General features: G+C 39.6%; 1 protein-coding gene and 2 non-coding genes across 3 annotated transcripts; 1 reads left to right on the top strand and 2 right to left on the bottom strand.

Moving 5' to 3' along the window:
• Positions 1–4,120: 4,120 nt before the first annotated feature.
• gem (GTP binding protein overexpressed in skeletal muscle) lies at positions 4,121–13,126 on the bottom strand. The gene is made up of 4 exons (XM_088327200.1): positions 12,620–13,126; positions 7,673–7,749; positions 7,378–7,582; positions 4,121–5,320 (listed from the first exon to the last, which is right to left on the bottom strand). The coding sequence occupies exons 1-4, from the start codon at positions 12,954–12,956 to the stop codon at positions 5,049–5,051; spliced, it is 891 nt and encodes a 296-aa protein (XP_088183326.1). The 5' UTR covers positions 12,957–13,126; the 3' UTR covers positions 4,121–5,048.
• A 6,334-nt stretch (positions 13,127–19,460) lies between these two features.
• Positions 19,461–19,573, bottom strand: trnal-caa (transfer RNA leucine (anticodon CAA)). Its single transcript has 2 exons — positions 19,536–19,573; positions 19,461–19,506 (listed from the first exon to the last, which is right to left on the bottom strand). It is a non-coding gene; the product is annotated as a tRNA-Leu (tRNA).
• Positions 19,574–20,391: 818 nt separating this feature from the next.
• On the top strand, positions 20,392–20,504 carry trnal-caa (transfer RNA leucine (anticodon CAA)). Its single transcript has 2 exons — positions 20,392–20,429; positions 20,459–20,504. It is a non-coding gene; the product is annotated as a tRNA-Leu (tRNA).
• The last annotated feature ends 2,157 nt before the right edge of the window (positions 20,505–22,661 follow it).

The raw sequence follows: 22,661 nt of genomic DNA, 5'->3' as shown, positions 1-22,661 counted from the left end.
GGCTGACGGACAAAAGGAGCGAGCGGTGCGGAAGTGGCACTTCCGTGTCAGGCGAGGAGGTTCGGAGACAGGCGGGAATAGCAAGTCGTTGGCCGGGACTGGAGATCGAAGGCGGTGTCGAGTTCGTAAGCGAGGTCGGTAGCAAGAGGCAGGCAGGTAACAGGGCAAAACAGGTCAGGTAACAGGCAGGCAGAACGGGGCGTAATCAGGTCCGGAAACAGGTTTGCAACAAAGATCACGCAGAAAAACGCAGGGCAGAAACAGAGTCGGACGAAAAGGCTTACTGAGCTGAAGGCAACAGTTTGCAAAACAATCGGACGGCTTCCAAGAGAAAGCCGAGGGTTTAAAAAGAGAGCGACAGCCTATCAGCTGTCCGGGCTGTTGGCGCCAATTAAGCCCCGCAGCTGCGCTGAATCGGCAATCATGACACATAACAGTTTTCAATATATGTGATAGTTGTAAGATGACTGTTTAGAATCCCTGGTTGATCACAATAAAGTCATTTACGTAATAAGAAAATGCCAGTACTAAGACACGGGCAGCACGGCGGCACAGTGGTTAGCGCGTGTGCGGCACAGTTCTAAGGTCTTGGGAACCTCCTGTGTGGGTTCAAATCCAGCTACCAGACTTCCTGTGCAGAGTTTGTAAGTTCTCCCCGTGCTTGCGTGGGTTTCCTCCGGTCACTCCGGTTTCCTCCCACATTCCAAAGACATGCATTTCAGGTGGATTGGCCGGTCCTAATTGTCCCTTTGTGTGAATGAGCGAGCTGTCTGTCCCTGTGTCCCCTGCGATTGGCTGGCAACCAGTTCAGGGTGTCCCCTGCCCACTGCCCGATGATTGCTGGGATGGGCTCCAGCACCCCCGCGACCTTACTGATGATAAGCGGTACAGCTAATGAGATGAGATAAGTACTAAGACATCTCTGTGGCTAGTTAGCACTAGCTAACTTAATTATGTCGAGTGTATTTGACTCGTACCTACTTGACATGAAATTGGCCGGTCCAAATTGTCCCAAGGTGTGATTGAGCGAGGGAGTCTCTGTGTGCCCTGGGATTGGCTGGCAACCATTTCAGGATGTCCCCTGCCCATTGCCCGAAGACACTTTGGATGGGCAACCCCGCGACCTTACTGAGGATAAGCCATGCAGATAATGGATGGACGGACCTTTAATATCAAATGTATAAAATAATACCGTGGCCAGATATTCTCTCCAAATTTTTCTTGCATCTTTTCAAACAAGACCGTACAACGGTGTCGATCTGCAACCCGTCAGGCCCGAGAACCCAACCTTTTCAATATTCACCGGGACATTATCACCCCGTGACTCATACCTGCCGTGTTATTTTTGGAGGTCGTCATATAACGCCATTGTGTTGAACGTGAGTCACACACTGTCACCAACAAAAAAGCCTTTTTTTTATCTGGTCCTCCGGTCCCTTTTATTGAAAATCAACAACACGGGAAAGCTACACGCGAGAGGAGACGATGCAGGAAATGAGATGTTTACAATATTTACATCTCACTTCAAATCACTTCACTTCGAGAAAAATCCCTCTCAGACGCAACAAAACATATGTTACCTCTCTCGCACAAAGCAGAAATACAGTCGCACATAATGGACCAAAGCCATGAACACCTCTCACATTTACACCCAAAACTCACTCACACATTAACATCACACTCACACAAAAAACCTCTCTCAGATACCAACAAACTGTGCTTTCAGATATGCCAAAACTCAAGCCAAATGAACCCTCTCAAAAGAACATTTACCAGTCAATAAACGATATCTCAAAAATTGTTATTTTCAAGAACATCTTAAAGTGTAAAAAAAAATACTCACTCAAAAATCTCACATTATCTTCTAATACACATAAAACATACACTGTTTGAATATTTAAAGTAATGTGAAAAAGTTAAAAAACCCAAACACCAAAACTAGAATTACCCCTATGTAAAAAAACAACCTTAAACACAACCCCGAAAAGACTTACTAAGACACACTCACAGATAAGATCCCTCTCTCATTGACAGTACTAAAGATTTGTCGCTAATATAACTATAAATTCTGAAAAATAACTAAAAAACGGATGGGATAATTGTAAATACATTCCTTATTCATTTACTACAATATTAGAATTAGAATTCGAATTGGAATTGTCTTAATTATATAGGGGTTCCTACTAAATGTTTTATTTGCCTTTAAGAGCTCTACCACCTTGTAAACCACTCAACCATTTGCCTGGAAAGAGAAGCTGCTGCATTAGCATGTTTATTCTTCTCCCGTCTGTTTAATGTTTGTTGTTTTACGACAGTGTCCTCTTGCTATGTTAAACTCTCCTCCCCCATCAACCCTGTGACTCAGTTGTTTGTAATAAAATAGGGGAGCTGTTGCAGTTCGGGTCAGATGTAAATCAGGCTTTGATTGTGAAACATCTCCTCATGAGCAAATATTAATGTCACTTGTCTGTCTTTGTGTGTTTTATTCAGAGCTCTAAGGTAATAGACCCAACCAAAAACTTAAAGGATTAGTGTGTATTATTTGACCATGAGAAGTCGCTGTGTTGTAAAGTGCATTAAAAATCCCCAAAAAGAACACAAACTTAAGAGACTCAATGTAACCAAAACGCATCATTTTATGATATTTTTGCACAGCCTTTATGAGGTTTTACGCGTAGCAGCAAGATGGTGTAAAACCATGTCAGCTCCCTCTAGGTGGGGCTCATGTTAGATAAAAGAAATGTAAATTTCTCAACCTACAAGTATTTCTAAAAATGCATGCTTATAAAATAGTTTATGTATTATTGCTTATTATTTAAAACAATTTCATTTGAGCTAAACAATACACACTGTCCCTTTAAAGTTTTAAATTTCACTTTTGGTTATTATAGTAGCACTACTGGATATCAGTGGTTCTCCAATAGTGGGGTGGGCACCACCACTACACTAGAGGGCAGTGTCACGGTTGCCATGGCGGCCAATTGGCCCCGCCCGTGTGGCGCCAGCTGCGACTCATTAACAGATTGGCTTTCCGTCTTTTTAAGCTCAGTGCGCTCCCTCTTACTTTGTCAGTCCGTCAACGAACTTCTGCGCCGCAAGACGTGGGTTTTGACTTGGTCCTGTTCTTGTTGGTATTTCCTGTCCGGTATTGTTTCCGTTTATTTTGTCCGTTTATTTTGGTTCATTATCTATCCTGTCGGTCCCGTCCTGTCCGGTATCAACCCCATCTGTCCAATATCAACTCGGGCAATTGAAATCGATCTCGTCGGTCTCTGGATTCCTGTCTTTCAATGCCAGACCGCTGTCTAACGTGCATTACTCCCCATTTCCCGTAAAATTAAAGGAGAACGTCACGCGTTTGGGTCCTGATCCTATTCTAGTTCTTGACACGCAGTGGTGTTCTCATTAGAAGAGTATTTTGTTTACATTGAGCCCCCACACAGTTCATTTAGCACAGAGTAAAAGCATTGAGTATTAAATGTAGACACAAAATAAAATAACATGGATGCAGAGGCAGGCAAAGAGAGACAGGGTAAAGAGATAAACAAAAGTCTGCCCCTGAAAGCTAAGACGACGGGCATGATGGGAAATAATTGAAAAGCTCTGCATTATAAGGATAAAAGTTGATGTGATTTTACATGTGGCAAATCATATTTTCCATTAGGAACCTCGAAACAACATCTGATTTAAGAAAGTTTGCATTCTTCTATTTTCTGTGTGGAAAAATGTCACTTATCTCAAAGTTTTTAGTGCAAATAACACGGACCTCGACATGCCATAACCAAGGCAACATTGTGTATTTTAAATGTGTATTTTTCATCACAAATTAAATAAAATACCAATTAAAGGTGGAAAAGTTGTGGCTTTACCTTGCAATCAAACCCCTCACAAGCACCAAATCGTGATCCAACATTAATAAACACCTACAAACCCATTACAAAAATAAATAAATAATAAAAACAATACTTTCACATTCACCTAGTAGTTCATACGAAAAATATATCTCATTGATTGTTTTGTGAAAACTCTTTCTTGTTAAATTATACACCTTGTATAATGTAACAAAGGTTCACTTTTTATCCTCCAAAAACGTGAAATTAAAACCATACAGTACATAGGGTAGGATATCAAGACCATACTAATATTTTATTCCTGTAGTCCAAATGATTAAAATTAGATGATTTAGTACAATTTTTCACTGCACAACTGTTACTTAAGGTCAATAAAAACATAGTTCCATAAAACATCCATAAATTATTCATTCGGAAAGAGGGAAATCATAATTTAAGGGGCTGTAGTGAACTCATAATCTCAAAGGTGAGAACCACCAGGAAAAGTACGTGTGTGTCTGTGTGTGGAGTCAAACTTTGGAACAATTTGCAAGACAAGATCAAACGGTGTCCAACTATTCAGGTTTAGATACAAAGGAACATTCCTGAGATGAGGAGGGTGGGGTATGAGTGGTGCGGGAGATTGGGAATAGTGCGTCTAGTTAACTTTGTGTTATTGTTGCTATTCTTTATAAGTGTTATTATTAATATCGTTAAGGCTCGGTGGCCTTGGGGGTATGGCGCCCGCCCCGAGACTGGGAGGTTGAGGTTCAAGCTTAGGGGTTGGAATTGGGGGGTTTGGTCACCTAATGACTCCCAACACCTCCGTTGGGTTGAGTGAGGGGGCTGGGAATCCCCTCCTCTAAATCAATCTCCCAGAAAGAGTCAGAAAGGACTCTAGCCACCTCCCACTAAGGGGATATGGCTGTGGTATATACAATATACAATTGTTGTTATTATCATTGGTGTATTTAATTACTACGCCTTTCGAACATATTATGTAATATTATTTTGTTGTTGACTTATTGTTTTTGTCCTTTTTTTATTTTGATGTTCGAATAAAGTTTTCATTCATTCATTCGTTCATTCATTCATTCATTCAACATGTGTTGTTATAAAAAATATTCTCTAAAAAATACCAAGAGAGGAACAGTTTCTTGATTGCAAACGGCAAACGTCTCGTCCATCGACTTTCTCCCGATTCTGGAGTCGATCGTCCTACAGAACAGACAAGTCGTGGCAGGATTTGGATTTAAGCCAGAAAGCCATACTGGGATTGTTCCTGGCCACCATCTTGTCGAGAAAGCGCTTGGCCTTAGTGGGCAGGCTCTCTCGTCGGGGGAGGCGGGAGGTTCGCCCGCCTCGCTTGGAGTCTTTGCGAAGGCGCAGCTGTCTCACGATGCCTCTGAAGGCTTCCCACACGTTGTGCTGCATGGCCGCCGAGGTCTCGATGAACTTGCAGTCGAACACGGCGGCGCAGGCCCGTCCCTCTGGAGGACGATAGACAGCGTTTGAGTCGAGAAAAACACAGAATATGCTTCGAACTCTTGGTTTAGAGGTGTACAAACTTTACTATCTTCGGTCGGCATACAAGGGCCAAGTGACTTTATGCTCGTCACCGCAGTTTTTTGTTAGTGTAGCATGAAAATGGTAAAAGTAAGAAAAGGGCCTGCTTCGAGTGCAATCAAAATGCTAAGCTATACATCCATCCATTTATTATCTGAACCGCTTATCTTCAGTAAGGTCGCGGGGGTGCCGGAGCCCATCCCAGCCATCTTTGGGCATTGGGCAGGGGACACCCTGAACTGGATGCCAGCCAGTCGCAGGGCACACAGGGACAGACAACTCACTCGCTCATTCATTCCTAGGCACAATTTGAATCAGCCAATTAACATGACATGCATGTTTTTTGGGGAATGTGGGAGGAGACTGGAGTGGAGGAAACCCATGCAAGCACGGGAAGAACATGCAAACTCCACACTGGAAGGTTTGATCCCATGACCTCAGAACTGTGCCACAGATGCGTTAACCACTCAGTCGCCGTGCCGCCCAACGCTAACCCATACCCCATAAAAATGAAAAAAGAAGAGTTTCTTCGAGAGCGTCTAAGAAATGCACGTACTTGTACGGGTAACATAAGGAGCAGGACAGAGGCGCAAATGATGACAGAAGCCAGAAGATGGCATCAGCGAGTTGAAAAGTTTTTAAAAAGTCTGTGCGGCACCACTAAGTTTATCTCTTTATGCTGGAGTGCCATGTCTAATTTTGTTCATTTGCTCAATGAACCACATTTAGACGAAAAAAAAAAGTCTTTAATTGCTTGGTTTTGGGCTTTACTGTACCGCAAAAAAAATGAAAAAACAAGAACACATGGGAATTTAGTTTATATTTCCCCAAGTCACGAATCAGTCCACAATTGACCCTAATTTAACAATTATTAGTTATTTTGGACCTGACTCATTTCTGTGTGTTTAGGGTTAGTTCAGGGGTTAGAAAGCCAAAATGTCAAAAGATCCATATTGGACCAAGAAAAAACAACATGTGTTTGGAGCCGTAAAAAATTAAAAGCTTCACATAAGCGTTAGAAAGGAAGGTAACACATACTGTATATAAAAATACTGTATATATTTATATTCTTTGGAAAACATTAAGAACATATGTGTCCTACATGAACCATATAATTTTCCATTATCAAAAATGTTTGAAAAAGCGCCAAAAGCTCCAGAGTTGCCTGTTACTTTCAACATTATCAATAGTTAATTTACATCATAAATGTCAGGACGAGAACGGAAACAGGACCCACTTGCGTAGCGTTTCTCACAAGTTTTATTCAAGAGAAAGAGAAAGGGTTGCGCCCACGATCTGGTGATCGCTGGTCGAGGGAAGAAGGTCGCTCTGAACGCGGAAGTGGATCTTCCATGGCGAGCGATGGCGGTGTCGGGAACGGAAAAAATGGGTCAGTATCTGGGACAGGAGAGCAAAAATGTAGTTGGGTCGGAAGCGAGTCATAAGCCAGGAGAGCAGGCATGGTCGAGATAAAAAATGGATCGTAAGTCAGGTCGGGAGAGCAGACGTGGTTAAGTTCAAAACGGGTCAGTAGCCAGGTCAGAGAGCAAAAACGTAGTCGGGGTCGGAAGCGAGTCATAAGCCAGGATGGGAGAGCAGACATGGTCGAGATAAAAAACGTGTCGTAATTCGGGTCGGGAAGCAGACGTGGTCAAGATCAAAACAGGTCGTAGCCGGTGACAGATGGGAGCAAAAACAGGCCAGGTAGGAGTCAGGGACGAAAAAGGCTTGCCTAGCATACACTGAGGTTCACAGACGGACTGACAACAGGTGACAGAAAGGAGTGGGTTTAAATGGGGACAGGGAGCCAATCAGAGTGACAGTTGGCCCCAAAGGAGCGGGCATAGGTGATTCCCATCGGTAATCATGACACATAAATATAAACACATATATTTTTGAATGTATGCTGCGTGCTTAAGGAAAACGGTCCCCCGAGACGTATTTTGGACACCCTCGCCTTAGATATATGAACACTTCTCACCATTGGTGGAAACCTCCCTGCGTCGCACCAGGTCACACTTGTTTCCCACCAGGATAATGGGCGTGTGTTGAGCGGGGCGAAGGCGGCGCAGAGCGATGCGCAACTCGGATGCACGAATGAAGGACGTTCGGTCCGTGATGGAGTACAGCAGCAAGAAGGCATCGCCCGACTGCATGTAGCTCTCTTGAGCCACTTGGCTGTCACCCTGTAAAACACACAAACCGACAAAGTGGACAATCGGTTGATTGTGGGCGAGAGTGGAGAAGGTCGGATCGAGGCTTGCGATGGGACTCACTTGGGCATCCCATGTGTCCAACAGAGTGATTGTTGCACATTCTCCATCCACGTCCAGCTCCCGTTCACGCACTTCATCTGAAATGAAGAAAATCACACTTTTGACGATTCAATTTGGATTCAACAATGATAAAATATTTGAAGTACAATATTGATTTGTGTATAACGCTTACTCGTGTACAACATGCACCCTTCATTTTTCTTAGAAAGGAATAGAGTAGAATTGAATTGAATTGAATTGAATAGTCCCTAGGTGTGAATGAGCGAATGAGCTGTCTGTCCCTGTGTGCCCTGCGACTGGCTGGCAACCAGTTCAGGGTGTCCCCTGCCCACTGCCCGGAGATGGCTGGGATGGGCTCCAGCCCCCCCCCCGCGACCCTAATGAGGATAAGTGGTACGGCTAATGAGATGAGATGAGATCAGAACACAACACAACAGAACAGAACGGAACACAATAACAAAGAATAGAATAGAATAGAATAGAATAGAATAGAATAGAACGGAACAGAATTGAACAGAACAGAACCAAACAGAATAGAATAGAATAGAATAGAATAGAATAGAATAGAATAGAACGGAACAGAATTGAACAGAACAGAACCAAACAGAATAGAATAGAATAGAATAGAATAGAATAGAATAGAATGGAAAAATACAGAAAGGAACAGAACGGAACAGAATAGAATAGAACGGAACAGAACCATACAGAAGGAAACACAACAGAATAGAATAGAATAGAATAGAATAGAATAGAATAGAATAGAATAGAATAGAATAGAATAGAATAGAATGAAACACAACAGAATATAATAGAATAGAATAGAATGGAAAAATACAGAAGGAAATAGAATAGAATAGAATAGAATAGAATAGAATAGAATAGAATAAAAAAGAATAGAATAGAACAGAACAGAACAGAACAGAATGGAACGGAACAGAACCATACAGAAGGAAACACAACAGAATAGAATAGAATAGAATAGAATAGAATAGAATAGAGCCAACAATGTCTTTTAGACTGGGTAAAGAGTAGCCTATGATCTTTTGGGATGTGTTGATTACTCTCTCTTACTTTTTGTTTTTGTTAGAAATCTGTACTGTTTTTCACTTTTTATCAGCCCAAATTTTGTGTTCGGATGCAATTTAACTCGAGTTGTGGGCAGTGGGATCAATGAACTCCAACCCCTTAGAGAGTTGTTTTGCTGGTGGTGAGAGATCGTTTACTGCAAGTATGCATTCATTTTTTCATTTGTTCCATAATAAAATTGTATTTATTTATTTTTTGTTTTTGTTTTATTTTATTTATTTATTTTTATTTTTATTTTTATTTATTTTATTATTTTATTGTGAATTTCCCTTAGGGGATGAATAAAGTATCTATCTATCTATCTATCTATCTATCTATTCTAATTTATTGTGTTTTATTTTATTTTATTTTATTTTAAATTGATTTATTCATTATTTGTATATGTGTGTCCGTCGGATTTTATTTCCCCTGAAAAGGATTTTTTGGTGTGTGTTGGGGTTGGAATAAGCAGTGAATGAGTTTTTGGGCTAAAGAACAAAAACAAAATTGCTTTTTGCTGACTGAAACATAGTTTAAGTATGATATTTTTGCCGTTTTTTTGTGATGTCTTGTGTACGCTTAAGTGTGATACATTTTCGGGTGAGTGTGAAATGATTTTCCTGATTCAGTCTGTTGTTTGTTGCTGTTTTTCGCTTTGTGCTATGAATTAAATTATTGGGCATTTTTTTTCGGATGGCAAGGTATTGTAGAATAGAATAGAATAGAATAGAATATACCTTTATTGTCATTGTTACAAAATGGGTTAACATATTGTGACAACGGAATTGGGATGTAAAATGTATTTTAATTATTGGGTTAATGTAAAGGGAAATAAATAATGGTGGAGGGGGGGGGTAAATAAGTCATTGCTTATGTCCTTAAAATATTGAAACTCAAATATTACTGCGCAGGAAGTTCCATCATTAGGTAAAAATAACTCATCGTTAAGACAGCTCTCAATCGTTATTGAGGCTTGTGGACACAGCACAAATACAACATCAAGCAATAATTAAAGAGACAGTATGTAGTTTTAGCGCCTCCTAGTTGTACAAGAAACTTTTCAGTTAAAAAAAAACAGCAACATTGATTTGAATACCAGACAAAAATACACAAACTATCATACCACTGTTAATTTTCATAAGAAATCATAGGTTGAGAAATATTCTTTTACTTTGTGGAATCCATAGCTAGAAGTCGCGGCCATGTTTGTCTGCAGTTTTGCTGCTACGGGTAGCTAACGCGACAAAAACTCGCTATGTGTTTTGAATCTTTCAAAGAAAATGCATTGAGCTCCTGATTCGTCCGTAACTCGGAGATAATACTACAAAAAAATAGGATTCCGACTGCTACTGCGAGCCGTGTTATTAGCTTCGTGCTTCTCGATAAAAGGGGCTCACTCCCACTTTTGTCTTATTTTTACTCGACTGGTAGAATTAAAATTGCCTTATTGACATCAACATTGTACACAACATGATTAGAAATGCGTCTGGTAGAAGTGTCATGGTTGCCATGGCGCCCAATTGGCCCCGCCCATGTGGCGCCAGCTGCAGCTTGTTGACGGATTGGCTTCCCCACTATCTAAATCCTGTCCTGTCAATCCCCGGTTGTCGGTCCGTCTGCGAATCCTTGTTTTTACACGGCAAGCCCTTTTTCGCCTGTCCTGTTTTTTTGCTCCTGTTTGTCTCTTGCTACGATCTGTTTTGATCTCGACCACGTCTGTTCTCCTGTCCCGAATAACGATCCGTTTTTTATCTCGACCACGTCTACTCTCCTCTCCTGGCTTTCGACTTGTTTCCGATCCCGACCACGTTTTTGCTCTTCTATCCGAGCTACCGACCCGTTTTTTCCGTTCCCGACGTGGCCATCGGTCGCCACAGAAGTCCCACTTCCGTGTTCAGGGCGACCTGCTTCCTGCGTCCAGTAATCCCCGGATCGTGGGCGCAACCCCCTCCCTTTCTTCTAATAAAACTTGTGAGAAACGTTACGCGAGTGGGTCCTTTTTCCGTTCTGGTCCTGACAAGAAGAAATTCTTTGCGTTTTGGAAGAACTTCCGAGTTGATTTTTTTTCTTCATAGTTATTGTACGATTCTAGAAAGCTAAACTATTCGAGCTGATTGTTACTTTACACTGCCTCTCACCTGTGAACTCTTGATATTGCTTTCTTGTGACTTGAACAGACGAATCAGGAGCTTCGCGCCTTTTTTTTCATTGTCCAAAACACATAGCAAGCTTCGGTTGCTTTGGGTGCCCGTAGCAGCAAGACCCAAGACAAACATGGTGGCGATTTCTAGACAGGGATTCCACAAACTAAAAGAAATAGAATTTTTTTTTTTTTTTGTATTTATTTAACTGAATGAACGTTTTTTGTACCACTAGGTGGCACTAAATATCATTTACTGTTCCTTTAACGAAAGGAAACATAAAAAATGAACTATAAAATATAGCATATGATATAATACTGTTTGCCCAAAGGGGGTAGAGTAGACTGAAGCTGAAATCATACCTGTCAACCTGTACGTTTTTGCCGTACAAAGTACGTTTATTATGCATTTTAAGACGTGTACGACGTACAAGAAAATCTGTACGGAAAAACGCAAATTTGTCAATTATGGCTACCATCCGGTATACACCGACTATGACTAAACAGCAAATCAATCAAATCAAACGAGTTCGCTGCGGTAGCCTCTATCTCAGTATCGGTTTTTTTTTGTTGCAAGCGAAGCGAGCGGTCTGATGCTACTGTGCACATGCGTCTGCCGCCTCGGATTTCATGTGGTTGTTATGTAGTGAAAGGAAGTCTGTCTCTTTTTAGAGAACCGGCTTTTTCGGCTCAACTCATTAAAGAGACCCGGCTCTCAAACGGCTCACTTGCTTTGATGCATTATATTACCAATCATTATTGTTGTATAAAGAGGTTAAGAGAAAAAGGAAGTATAAAAGGAGAAAATGAAAAAAATACACGTTTGTGGTTATCCCTTTAATCAGTATATTACCAAGAGTAATATAATGCAGAAAATGAACTCATAATTTGAATAAGAAAATTCTACTTAATTAAATTTGCATGTATTTTCCTTCTACAGTTAACGTTCAAGCTACTAAATTTTCGAACTTTTTAAAAAATATTAAATAAATAAATAATTAATTAAACAAAATTTATAATGGTACTCATGTCTATGTTCTTGCACATATTGACTGCACTATGTTTACTGCTCACCTTGCACAATGGGGACCAATTTTTTTTTTTTTTTCTGCACTATGATGACTATGTTTGCACCAATGCATATGTTGACTATTTTTTTTGCACTCTGATGACAATTTTTGCACCAAATGCAAAATCGCACAACCCTTACGATACCAACTGTATTACGATACCAACTGTATGTAACATCCTACATGCCGACATTTCTCGTGTAAATATCATGTAAATTATAACTTTAGCCTTATCCTCCTTGTTTTATAACCTTATCTTCTCGGTTCCTTTATCTTCTTGGCTTTTTACCTCACTGTGAATGTGTGAAACTGGAGTGTCATGCCCAATTTCGTTGTCACAATATGTTAACCCATTTTGTAACAATGACAATAAAGGTATATTCTATTCTATCCTCATTCATGTCGAGCAACTCACTATCCCACAACAAAATGTTCATTAACAATAGATATGATATAACGAAACACATGTACGATATAACATGTGAAACTACATAAATAAACGCGTTTGAAAAAAAAATATGGTGTAAGATTATTTTGTATTTTGTAAGGGAAAATACGACAGTTTTTAAGGGCATGGAGCCCTGGAGCTTGACAGGTATGCGAAACGAAGTTAATGGACAGTTAATTTGCAAAAACAAGAGTACATGAAGTCCTATATCGGCAATTTCTGACCTCCACACAGCTCGCAGTCATCGCTGTCCATGCTGTCGGCCGCCCCGGAGAAGATGCAGGCGAAGGCGGTCTTGCCGACCCCTCCGGCTCCGAGGAGCACCACCCGGTACGGAGTGACCGAATCTACCGAGATGACGGAGTCCGACGAGGACGACCAACCTCCGCTGCCGCCGTCGGACTCTCCGGTGGAACTTGTGCACGACTTGGAGCGGGAGATGCAAGCGGGGACCCGGGCGAAGAGGCCGTCCGGGAGGAGGCTGCTGCCCGTCTCGCAGATGCTCCAGCGCTGGATCTCGCTCTGGAGGCGGAGGCTGTGCCGGCGCACGCTGGACATCATTGTCCGGTCGTTTGAATACAAAATCTGCAGTAGAGACTCTTTTTGAAACAATTTTTAGATTGTTGGTTGTAGATTAGCGGAGAAACATACTGGTAGGGATGTGGAGCGTGCAGAGTAGTTGGGGTTTCCCTTTCTCAGCGTGTTTATATGACGAAGTCCTCCTCCTCTCTCTCTCTCTCTCTCATCCAGCCAAGGGGCGTTCAAATCCCGTCACGCACTCTCACACAATGTTCCCTCTAATTTTCCAGGGGTCTGAGCGTTCACACAAAGTCGGTGAGCAACGCTTGAAACAACAGTGAGCAACCAAAATCCCAAGTGTGGCAAGATAATTCATTATCAAACGTGTCCAAAACATGACATCAAGTTACATTTTGCTGAGTCTCCGGCAATGCCAAATTATTTTTCTCTTTTGAATGAATTGACCCATGTACTATTGCAAAGGTTGTACGGCCTACAAACGTCGTTTGTTCTTACAATTCTTTCACAAGATATCCATTTCTTTTTATTTCCTGATATATTTTGTTGCATAATATTAACATTTTTGGGGGCTTATTGAGTCGGTTGTAAGATACAGAACTGCACTTAATCACATTTTTTAGTGGAAGTACAATGTTGGCAACAAGATTCACTTGATATAATTGGAAAATATTTGAATGCAACACAAACTTTTTCTTCTTTTTTCTGTGTTTTTTTCTACTTTTTAAAAATTCCTTAAAAAAAATCTCATTGTGTTTATTTTTTCCGAGCTGTTCCTTTTTTTCTTTTTGTTCTCTATTTACTTTTTTCCTACATTTCTTTCTTTTTTTTTTTTGGCTTTTTTCTAAATTTTTCCTTCTTTTTTCTCTTCCTTTTGTTTCTCTTTTTTTCTCAGCTTTTCACTACATTTTCATTTTGGTATTTTTTTCTTTTTTGTTCTATTCCCCCTTCCTTTAAGTCATTTTGTGCATAATTTTACATAATATTTGGTCATGTTGGGATTAAAGAAGCAAAAGCAATCCGAAGAGCCGTTTAGGACCCGAAAGAGCCAGTTCCTTTTAGTGAGCCGAGCCGAAGAAGCCGGTTCCCCGACAAACTCTACTAACTTTACTCAACTTCGTTCTCCTTCGACTCGACTTCAAAATACCGCATTTAGGACACAACGTCAGGGGAACCCGTGTATTTTTACCTTTATGCACTGTAACTTTGACTTGATTCGCTTCTTAATTAGTAATTTTGAGCCCTCATTTTTGTGCACTGGCTAGATTTTCTTGTGCGCTGAGAATGTGCGAGCAGTGCGCAATTGCGCACGTGCGCAGCTTAGAGGGATCACTGCTCTCACACCAACACGTATTTTTTTCAATTAGGCACAGAACGTGTAGAGTTCCTCCTCACAATCATGCATATGTAACGGGTGTAATAATAACTTTTGTTTGAAATTCCTGCTGAAATATGTTGTACAGTGGGCCCTCGGTTCTGGACCATAATCCGTTCCAGAAGCCTGTTCGAAAACCGATTTGTTTGATCACCGGAATCATTTTTCCCATTAAAAATAATGTAAATCGTTTTAATCCGTTCCAACACCCTGAATGTTTACCTTGAATGTTTAACGTAAACATAAAGCTAACCCGGGCCAATCGTACGTCCGCGTTATTGTAATCTTCCGTACGAAAGATTACGCTAACATAAACGTGTAAAAATAAAAAAATCAGGTCATTTACAAGACATTTAGCACCCGGGTCTCCACAACAATTGGTGAGCGGTTCGATGAAATATATAGAATTTTTTTTTTTTTTTAAAAGCACTATTTCCTCCAATTTTGCATGTTTCAGAATTCGGGATTACCTTAAATACAGAGATAGACCCCACAGATCACAGGGAGACTCCCGTATACTGTAAAAGCATATAAAAAGGATTACACAATGCATGCATGAGTATAAAAAGGCCATTAATGGATTTGCTCTTATACAAGAGATTACACTTGGAAATGTGTCGTGGAGTCATTGACGCTGAATATTATTTTCACATTCTAGCTGCCAGCAACGGAGGAGGGGGGCGGTTCAAGTTGTTTTGTGGAATCTCTTGAAATGTCACAAATTGAGCATCAGAAGCAAGAAAGTTTTACAGGAAGAGATGGGTTTGGCAGGGGGTTCTGTTTTTTATCACAGCAGCATAGGCTGAACTGGAACTGGTTATGCAAAAATAAAATCGTATTCCCCGACAAAAAAGGTATGATTTTTACATGCAATTTGGCCAAAGAAGCAGATCCCATAAATGTAGACGATAAATTCAATTTCAGAAAAGGATTAATTTACAGAAAATAAATCAGTATCGGATAGCGTACAGAGTCAACAACAGAGTTAATGAGGATCTTCAGATATCAACGTCAACAATGCTACTAAAACATAGTCTCGACTATGCATCTCTGCCACAGAATGTTGAAATACTTCTTATATTTCTAAAATAACAACTTACAATATGGAATTATCTTGTTGCATGTGTCAAGACCAGCACACAGGGTAGACCCAATCGCGTAACGTTCTCTCATAATTTTATTGAGATATAGAAAGAGGAAGGCCAGCGCCTGCGATCCGATGCTCGCTGGACGCGGGAAGCAAGTCGCTTTCGCAATCGGATTGTGATCCGAATAAGGAAGAGGATCTTCCGTAGCGGGCGATGGCGGTGTCAGGGACGGAAAAACAGGTCAATAGCAGGGACAGGAGAGCAGACGTGGTCGGGAACAAAAACGGGTCGTAAGCAGACATGGTTGGGATCAAAAAACAGGTCATAGCCGGAGACAGACGGGGAGATCAGGAACGGACGGGTGAAAAAACGGGAGCAAAAACGGGACAGGCGGTAGTCAGGGTTGAAAGGGCCTTCCTTGTATCAACAGAGGTTCGCAGATGGACTGACACCAGGAGAGGGACAGGACTGGGTATAAATAGGGACAGGGAGCCAATCAGAGCCTGCAGCGGTTGGCCCCAAATGAGCGGGCCAGGTGATTCAATTCGGTAATCATGACAGTAAGCATGTTATTACCAGGTTGTAGTTATTAGAAGTCAACCAAGAAAACATCATGTCAATTAGAAATCAAATTTACTAGAAAATAGCAATGACCTATGACTGGTAAGCCATTTTCAGAACCTGTCCACAGGCTACTCAGGTGTTCCTAGGGAGATACCTGGTGTCCGCGGGCATCCATTATTTAGACAATAAACTAAAAAATGTAAATATGGTGTATTTACGAAAAATGAGGACGGCACGGCTGGGTGGTTAGCGCACAGCCCCACGGTGCGGAGGTTCAGGGTTCAAGTCCAGCTATCGCAGCCTCCCCGTGTGGAGTTTGCATGTTCTCCACGTGCTTGTGTGGGTTTCCTCCAGGCACTACAGATTCCTCCCACATTCCCAAAATCATGCATTAATTGGCCAGTCCAAATTGTCCCTAGGTGTGAATGAGCTAGCGAATTGTCTGTCCCTGCGTGCCCTGCGTTTGGCTGGCAAACAGTTCAGGGTGTCCCCTGCCCACTGCCCGAAGATAGCTAGGATGGGCTCCAACACCCCCGCGACCCTACTGAGGATAAACGGTGCTGATAATGGATGATTGGATGGATGGATTTACTAGATTTACAGTAAATGAACAAAAACATGAAAGGAGGAAGACACAGGGAAACTAACTAGCTCTAAACTAACTTAACAAAAATATGTAAGACAGACCTCGCAGAATAAGTTGGGACCCTAACTCCAAATGAATAAAAACATGAAAGGAAGACAACTTGAGATATGTCGAAACATTCACTTTAACTGAAAAATAAAATTTTCAAAAGCATAGCAAGATGATGAAGAATATGTTTGGGGACACCGACTACAACTTATAATAAATAGAATTATTTAGAAATGATACCATCTCTACTGCTTACATTTTGTTGCGTCTTTACCATTATACTGCAACACTTTTTTCCAAAATGGAAAAGGCATTTCAACAAAAAGCCTGTATTTAGCCAAAAACAGACTGATCAAAAATAGAGAACACTTTCAGGTTTCTCCCACTTGATGGTGCTAATTTAGCACATGGTGCTTCCATCTTCCATCAGCCGCATCGCTTATCCTTAGTAGGGTCTCGGGGGTGCTGGAGCCCATCCCAGCTATCTTCGGGCAGTGGGAAGGGGACACCCTGAACTGGTGGTGATAATAGAACAACAACGGAAGCATGATTGACAATTATCAATCAGGATAGATACCAGTGCAAAGAGATGATAATCCGAAACATTTTTGCATGCTACGAGTGCCCTTATCTATTCCCAAGGACTTTTCATGACATCATATCTTTAAGACTTCAAAGAGCAAAAATCCATGAAAAAAAACAAACACAGAATATGACAGTACAAAAACTACAGAACATAAAAAAAAGAAAATCTGTAACTCATACTTCCCAGATAACGAAAATTTGTACCAATCAAGCTGAAAAAAAAAACCTTATTGTCCCCAGATGACCCTGCTTTGGTGGCTGACTCTGCAGCAGGACTGATTACCTTGGTAGTGGAGTTTGATAGTGTGTAAGAGAAGGAAGCTTAAAGTGAATTTAGACAATAGTAAGATAATGAGGTGCTCAATAGGTGGTGAGGTAGGTGGATTACAGATTTTGTTGAATGATGTAAATTTTTAGGAGGTAGATGTACTTAAGTATTTGGTGTGTGGCAGCAGGTGGTGGTTTGGAGGAAGATGAGAAGAAGTGGGTGGGTGAAGGGTGTAAGGCAATGGGTGTGCTGAACAGATTGTTCACATATAGGGATCTGCAAATGCAAAGTGAGGATTGTATGAAGGTGTGGTGGCACCAACAGTGATGTGTGTCTCAGAGGTGTAGGGTTTGAGAGTAAATGAGCATAATAGGTTAAATGTATTTGAAATTATATGTTTGGGTAGTATTTGTGGAGTGACACGACTGGCCAGGTTAAGGAATGGGGAAGCAAAGAGAAGAACTGGTGTGGTGAGAGAGCTTGCTGTGAGGGTTGATGTGTATGTTCTGAATGACAATAAAAGTAGATCTGAATCTGAATCTGAATCTGAAATGGTTTGGACATATGGAAAGAATGGATGAAGGCTATTTGACTAAAAGAGTAAGTAATGCATAAGTGGTGGGAAATAGAATGAGAGGAAGGCCTAAATATGGTTGGATGGATGAGGTGAAAGGTAGTTTGGATGTGAGGTCGGTCAATTTAATGGATGCAAGAGTGTGTGCTAAGGATAGAGGTGAATAGCGAAGGATATTTAAACATAACTGATATAGATCCATATGATGCAGAGGGGGTAAACCAGTGCTGTGCATTTCTACTGATGAAGGATTCATGGCACAGCAACTAACCCCTTGTTGTGCTGGGGGCTTAATGTTCGGTGTCAGGTTGGGAAGAGCGAAGGGAAATGAATGTTGGGTTAATGTGAGTGTGTTCTTGACTATAGTCACCTCTCACGAGGGGGCTTTGGCTTTGGTATGTTGATGGATAAAATATTGTCCCCCAAATATCGTATAATTTTTTTATTTTGGTATTTTATTGAATAAAAATACTTACTGTAAAAAAGCCCCAAGGGTGTAAAAAACTCCTTCCCTTGTCCAAGCATTGTGCAGTTGCATGTGTGAGTATCCCTGTCTTTGTTTCCGTTATTTATGTCCAGAAGTTCTGCCACAACTGCAAAATATTTGTCACAGTTTTTGACATTTTAATGGTATAAATTAAACGTTTTTACTGATCACTTCCATTTCACAAAATACTTTATGGTTTTGAAACAGAGGCCATTTTAGGTTCAGAGCTTTGGGGGTGCTGGGCATCCAGAGTATTGAATGCAACATGCATTTGATTCAATGCAGCTAAAATGAGGACTATTATGTTTCCATGACAACAAACTTGTGGTATGGGGTACACGTAGTACAATAGTTGGTCAATATAACAACTGTATATCATACTCTCACCGTTATATACCGGCACCTCCACAGATTCTGCTACTATGCCGCAAGTCAAGTGACATTAACCGAGCGGAAGAGGAGCGAGGAGGGGGGCTAAAGCGTTGCTAGGGATTAAATAGACTGAACCATTTCAAGGCAATGGAGTATTTCCCACACTGCGTTGTTCACATTTTAGTCTTGTTTCCCTCTTTTCTTTTTTATATAGCAGCTTTCATCATATTTAAGCCTCTCCTGTCCTTTATTAGGGAAAATAAAGTTTTGATAATGCTATAATTTTGGGGGTGCTTGGGTTAAATTTGGGGGTGCTTGAACACACCCCAAATAAGGCTGGTTACGCCCATGTTTTGAAAGATGTAGATCTACTTGTTTATGTCCAGTCAAACGAAGTATATTTCATTTAAGATTGGCAAAAGTATTGTATGTTAAATCAAAATCGTGTCCAATTCAGAATATTATGGGACTGAAATATTTTAACAAATAATTGGTATTCAACCAAAAGGGGGCGCACCCACGAAAAGTTTGTGTAATAATACAACAAAGTGTCATGTTATATAAAGTTGAAGTATAATAATTGTCAGGAGTGGGATTCGAACCCACGCCTCCATTGGAGACCAGGATGCCCATGTATGGATGAGAAGGTATGTGACCTTGAGTCTGGCGCCTTAGACCGCTCGGCCATCCTGACTTGCTTTAACATGACGAATTTTCATTTTCTATATAAATGCAGATCATTTCATTTCATTTCATCTGGGCAATCGAGGGAAATATTCGAGTAGACGGAAAGGAAAAAAAAAACATTAGAATAATATTTATCGCCTCCTAGTGGTACAATAAAATAATTATTCCGTAGAAAACAAACAACAAAAGATTGATTTGAATATTGGGAAAAATACACAAACTATCATACCATTTTTGTATAAAAGAAAATAAAAATCAACCTCAGAAAAGCTAACCAACTTATGTTGATCCCTTGAACTGAACAAGAATCATTTCCAGCATCGTTTGAAGCAAAAGAGGAAGAAAGACTTAGAAAAACAGAAATATGGAGAAAAACGAGAGCTGAAAAGAGCAAAAGATGGAGTGAAAAAGAAGAGAACGAAATATAAAGTGAGAAAGAGAGTAAAGATGGGTAAGTGTAAGGCACAATGTAAAGCGCTTTGGGAGGTTTTCAATGACTTGAAAAGCGCTGTATAACCATTTGTATTAAGCACACAAATGGTAAACCATCGGGTTTATCCCCTTTTCTCTCTCAGGACTACTTCTCCCATCATGCTCTTCGTGAGTCCCTTAAAGGCGCAGCGATACACCCAGTCAGACCAAGAATTCTAATAAATGTCTGTCCTATAACTTTTGAGTTTTCAATTTTAGTTATAGTTAACCCTTGTTTCTAAATACATCAAAATATCACAGGGTATTAACCATTTACCACACTTACGTGTAGCGAAAGTTTTCAGTGACGCCATTTTTTGTGTCACTACTGCAAAATGAACGATAGAATTATCAGTCAGGATGGCCGAGCGGTCTAAGGCGCCAGACTCAAGTTGAAACACAGCTTACCTGCAATTGGGAATTCTGGTCTCCGAATGGAGGCGTGGGTTCAAATCCCACTCCTGACATACCTTTTATATCAATAACGTGTCATATTTTGTATAATAAAATGCCAGACACATGTGTTGTGACACAAGACCTCCGAACACATAAAAAAATCAATTTTTATATTATCTTTGCAAGAAAATCCTCCATAGTACATTGTCTTGTTTTCTTCCAGTGATCAACAGATTTAATGTGACATCATCCATATCAGTAGGTGGCAGAAGATTACTATTTTTTTTATATATGCTTAAAGCCCCAATGTGTAATATTTGACCACTAGATGGCACTGTGTTGCCTGGTACAAGCTACGGTCAGAGCTACACAGCACAGCGTGGCGGCAGGATGCCAGACAAACATGGCGCCGACCTATGTGGGGATTCCACAGTATAAAAGAAACACGAATTTCTTGACCTATGATTTTTTTTTTTTTAAATAAAAATTAACATTTGTATGATAGTTTATATATTTTGCCTAGTATTCAAATCAATGTTTTTTTTAACTGGATGAATGTTCTTTGTACCAATAGGAGGCACTTGACCACTAGATGTTGCTGTATTGTGTAGTACGACTTAAAACGAGTGCTAAAAAGCAAAACACAGAATGCAAACGAAGACAAATTCTGTCAGCTCCTCTTATGAAATATACTGTAAATGCATTGTTTTTTACCCTGATATTTTAAAAAAAAGTTTATATCATATTTCATTTATTTTTATTAGTGAAATAAATATTGTCTTTCATGATGCTTTTTTACCACTAGGAGGCACTAGATAATACACACTGTCCCTTTCCTATCTGCTTATGATGTAAAAACAGATTTTGTTTGATGAAGGTGTTTGAGATTACACTGCAAAAATAATAAATCAAATAAAAACCTTCTTCATAACTTTTTAAATTTTTATTGAACAAAATATTTTACAATGTAAATAAAATAGGTTCCACTGTCAAATAATTTTTGCTTATTTTAAGTATTATTTTTATTATTTTTCCAGGGGGAAAATAAATATGTTAAACTCGAAAAAACGGTTGAAATAATGAATCAAAGTCCAAAATTACAATTACATTTTCAAACTAAACTAATAAAAAGTAAAACTCATTGAGCCTCGATGATCACAAATGGTAAAAACCTAAACTAAAACTCTTCTTTTTTTATATTTCTTGGGATTTGGACTTTACTTGAAGAAGGCCTCTTCTTACTTTCATGCTACACAAACAAATGAAAACAAAAAAGTCCTGCGGGGACAAGCATGACATCACTCTCCAGCACTTTTGTTTTATAGTATTACAGTAGTAGTATTGTCGTTGTATGTTTGTAGTTTTTCTGTAGTATTTTCCGTAGTAGTAATTTTATTTTATTTATTTTGTATTTTTTTAATACCTGTAATTGTATTTTTGTAATACTTCTTTCAGTTTGGTAATATTTCTGTAGTATTTTTTATAATATTACTGTAGTAGTACTTCTGTAGTATTTTGCAGTATTCCTTTAGTAGTTTTTTTTTATTTCTGTTTTTGTTTTATAGTATTACTGTTGTAATATTTTTGTAGTAAATTTGTAGTATTTCTGTCATAAAATTTGAGTAGTTGAATTTTTTGTACCATAGTATCACTGTAGTATTTTGTAGTATTTCTTAAGTAGTTTTGTAATATTTCTGAAGTAGTTTTTTTGTTTTATAGTATTGATGTCGTATACTTTTGTAGTAAATTTGTAGAATTTCCATAGTAGTTTTTGTAATATTTCTGTCATAAAATTTGTGTAGTTGTATTTTTGTACCATGGTATGACTGTAGTATTTTGTAGTATTTCTTTAGTTGTTTTGTAATATTTCTGTAGTAGTATTTTTGTTTTACAGTATTACTGCAGTAGTATTTTGGTAGTATATTTGTAGTATTTTCATAGTAGTTTTCTGTAATAAAATTTGTTTAGCTGTATCTTTACATCATAGTATCACTGTAGTATTTTTTTGTAGTATTTATGCATTAGTATTTGTGTAGTATTTCTTTAGTAGTTTTGTAATATTTCTGAAGTAGTTTTTTTGTTTTATAGTATTACTGTAGTATACTTTTGTAGTAAGTTTGTAAAATTTCCATAGTTTTTTGTAGTATTTGTCATAAAATTTGTGTAGCTGTATTTTTGTACCATATTATTACTGTAGTATTTCTTTAACAGTTTTGTAATATTTCTGT

Source organism: Urocampus carinirostris, chromosome 2 (assembly GCF_059441175.1).
Source record: "Urocampus carinirostris isolate Australia breed hairy pipefish chromosome 2, RoL_Ucar_1.0, whole genome shotgun sequence".
Lineage (NCBI taxonomy): Eukaryota > Metazoa > Chordata > Actinopteri > Syngnathiformes > Syngnathidae > Urocampus > Urocampus carinirostris.
The sequence above is the reverse complement of the archived record's forward strand: the minus strand, read 5'-3'. Positions and strand labels throughout refer to the sequence as shown.

Coding starts and splice junctions, on each gene's coding strand:
- gem (XM_088327200.1), bottom strand. CDS start 12,956: ATGATGTCCAGCGTGCGCCGGCACAGCCTCCGCCTCCAGAGCGAGATC. Junction 7,583..7,672: donor TGGACACATGGGATGCCCAA/GTGAGTCCCATC, acceptor TGTGTTTTACAG/GGTGACAGCCAAGTGGCTCA. Junction 5,321..7,377: donor CAGGGAGGTTTCCACCAATG/GTGAGAAGTGTT, acceptor ATCGTCCTCCAG/AGGGACGGGCCTGCGCCGCC.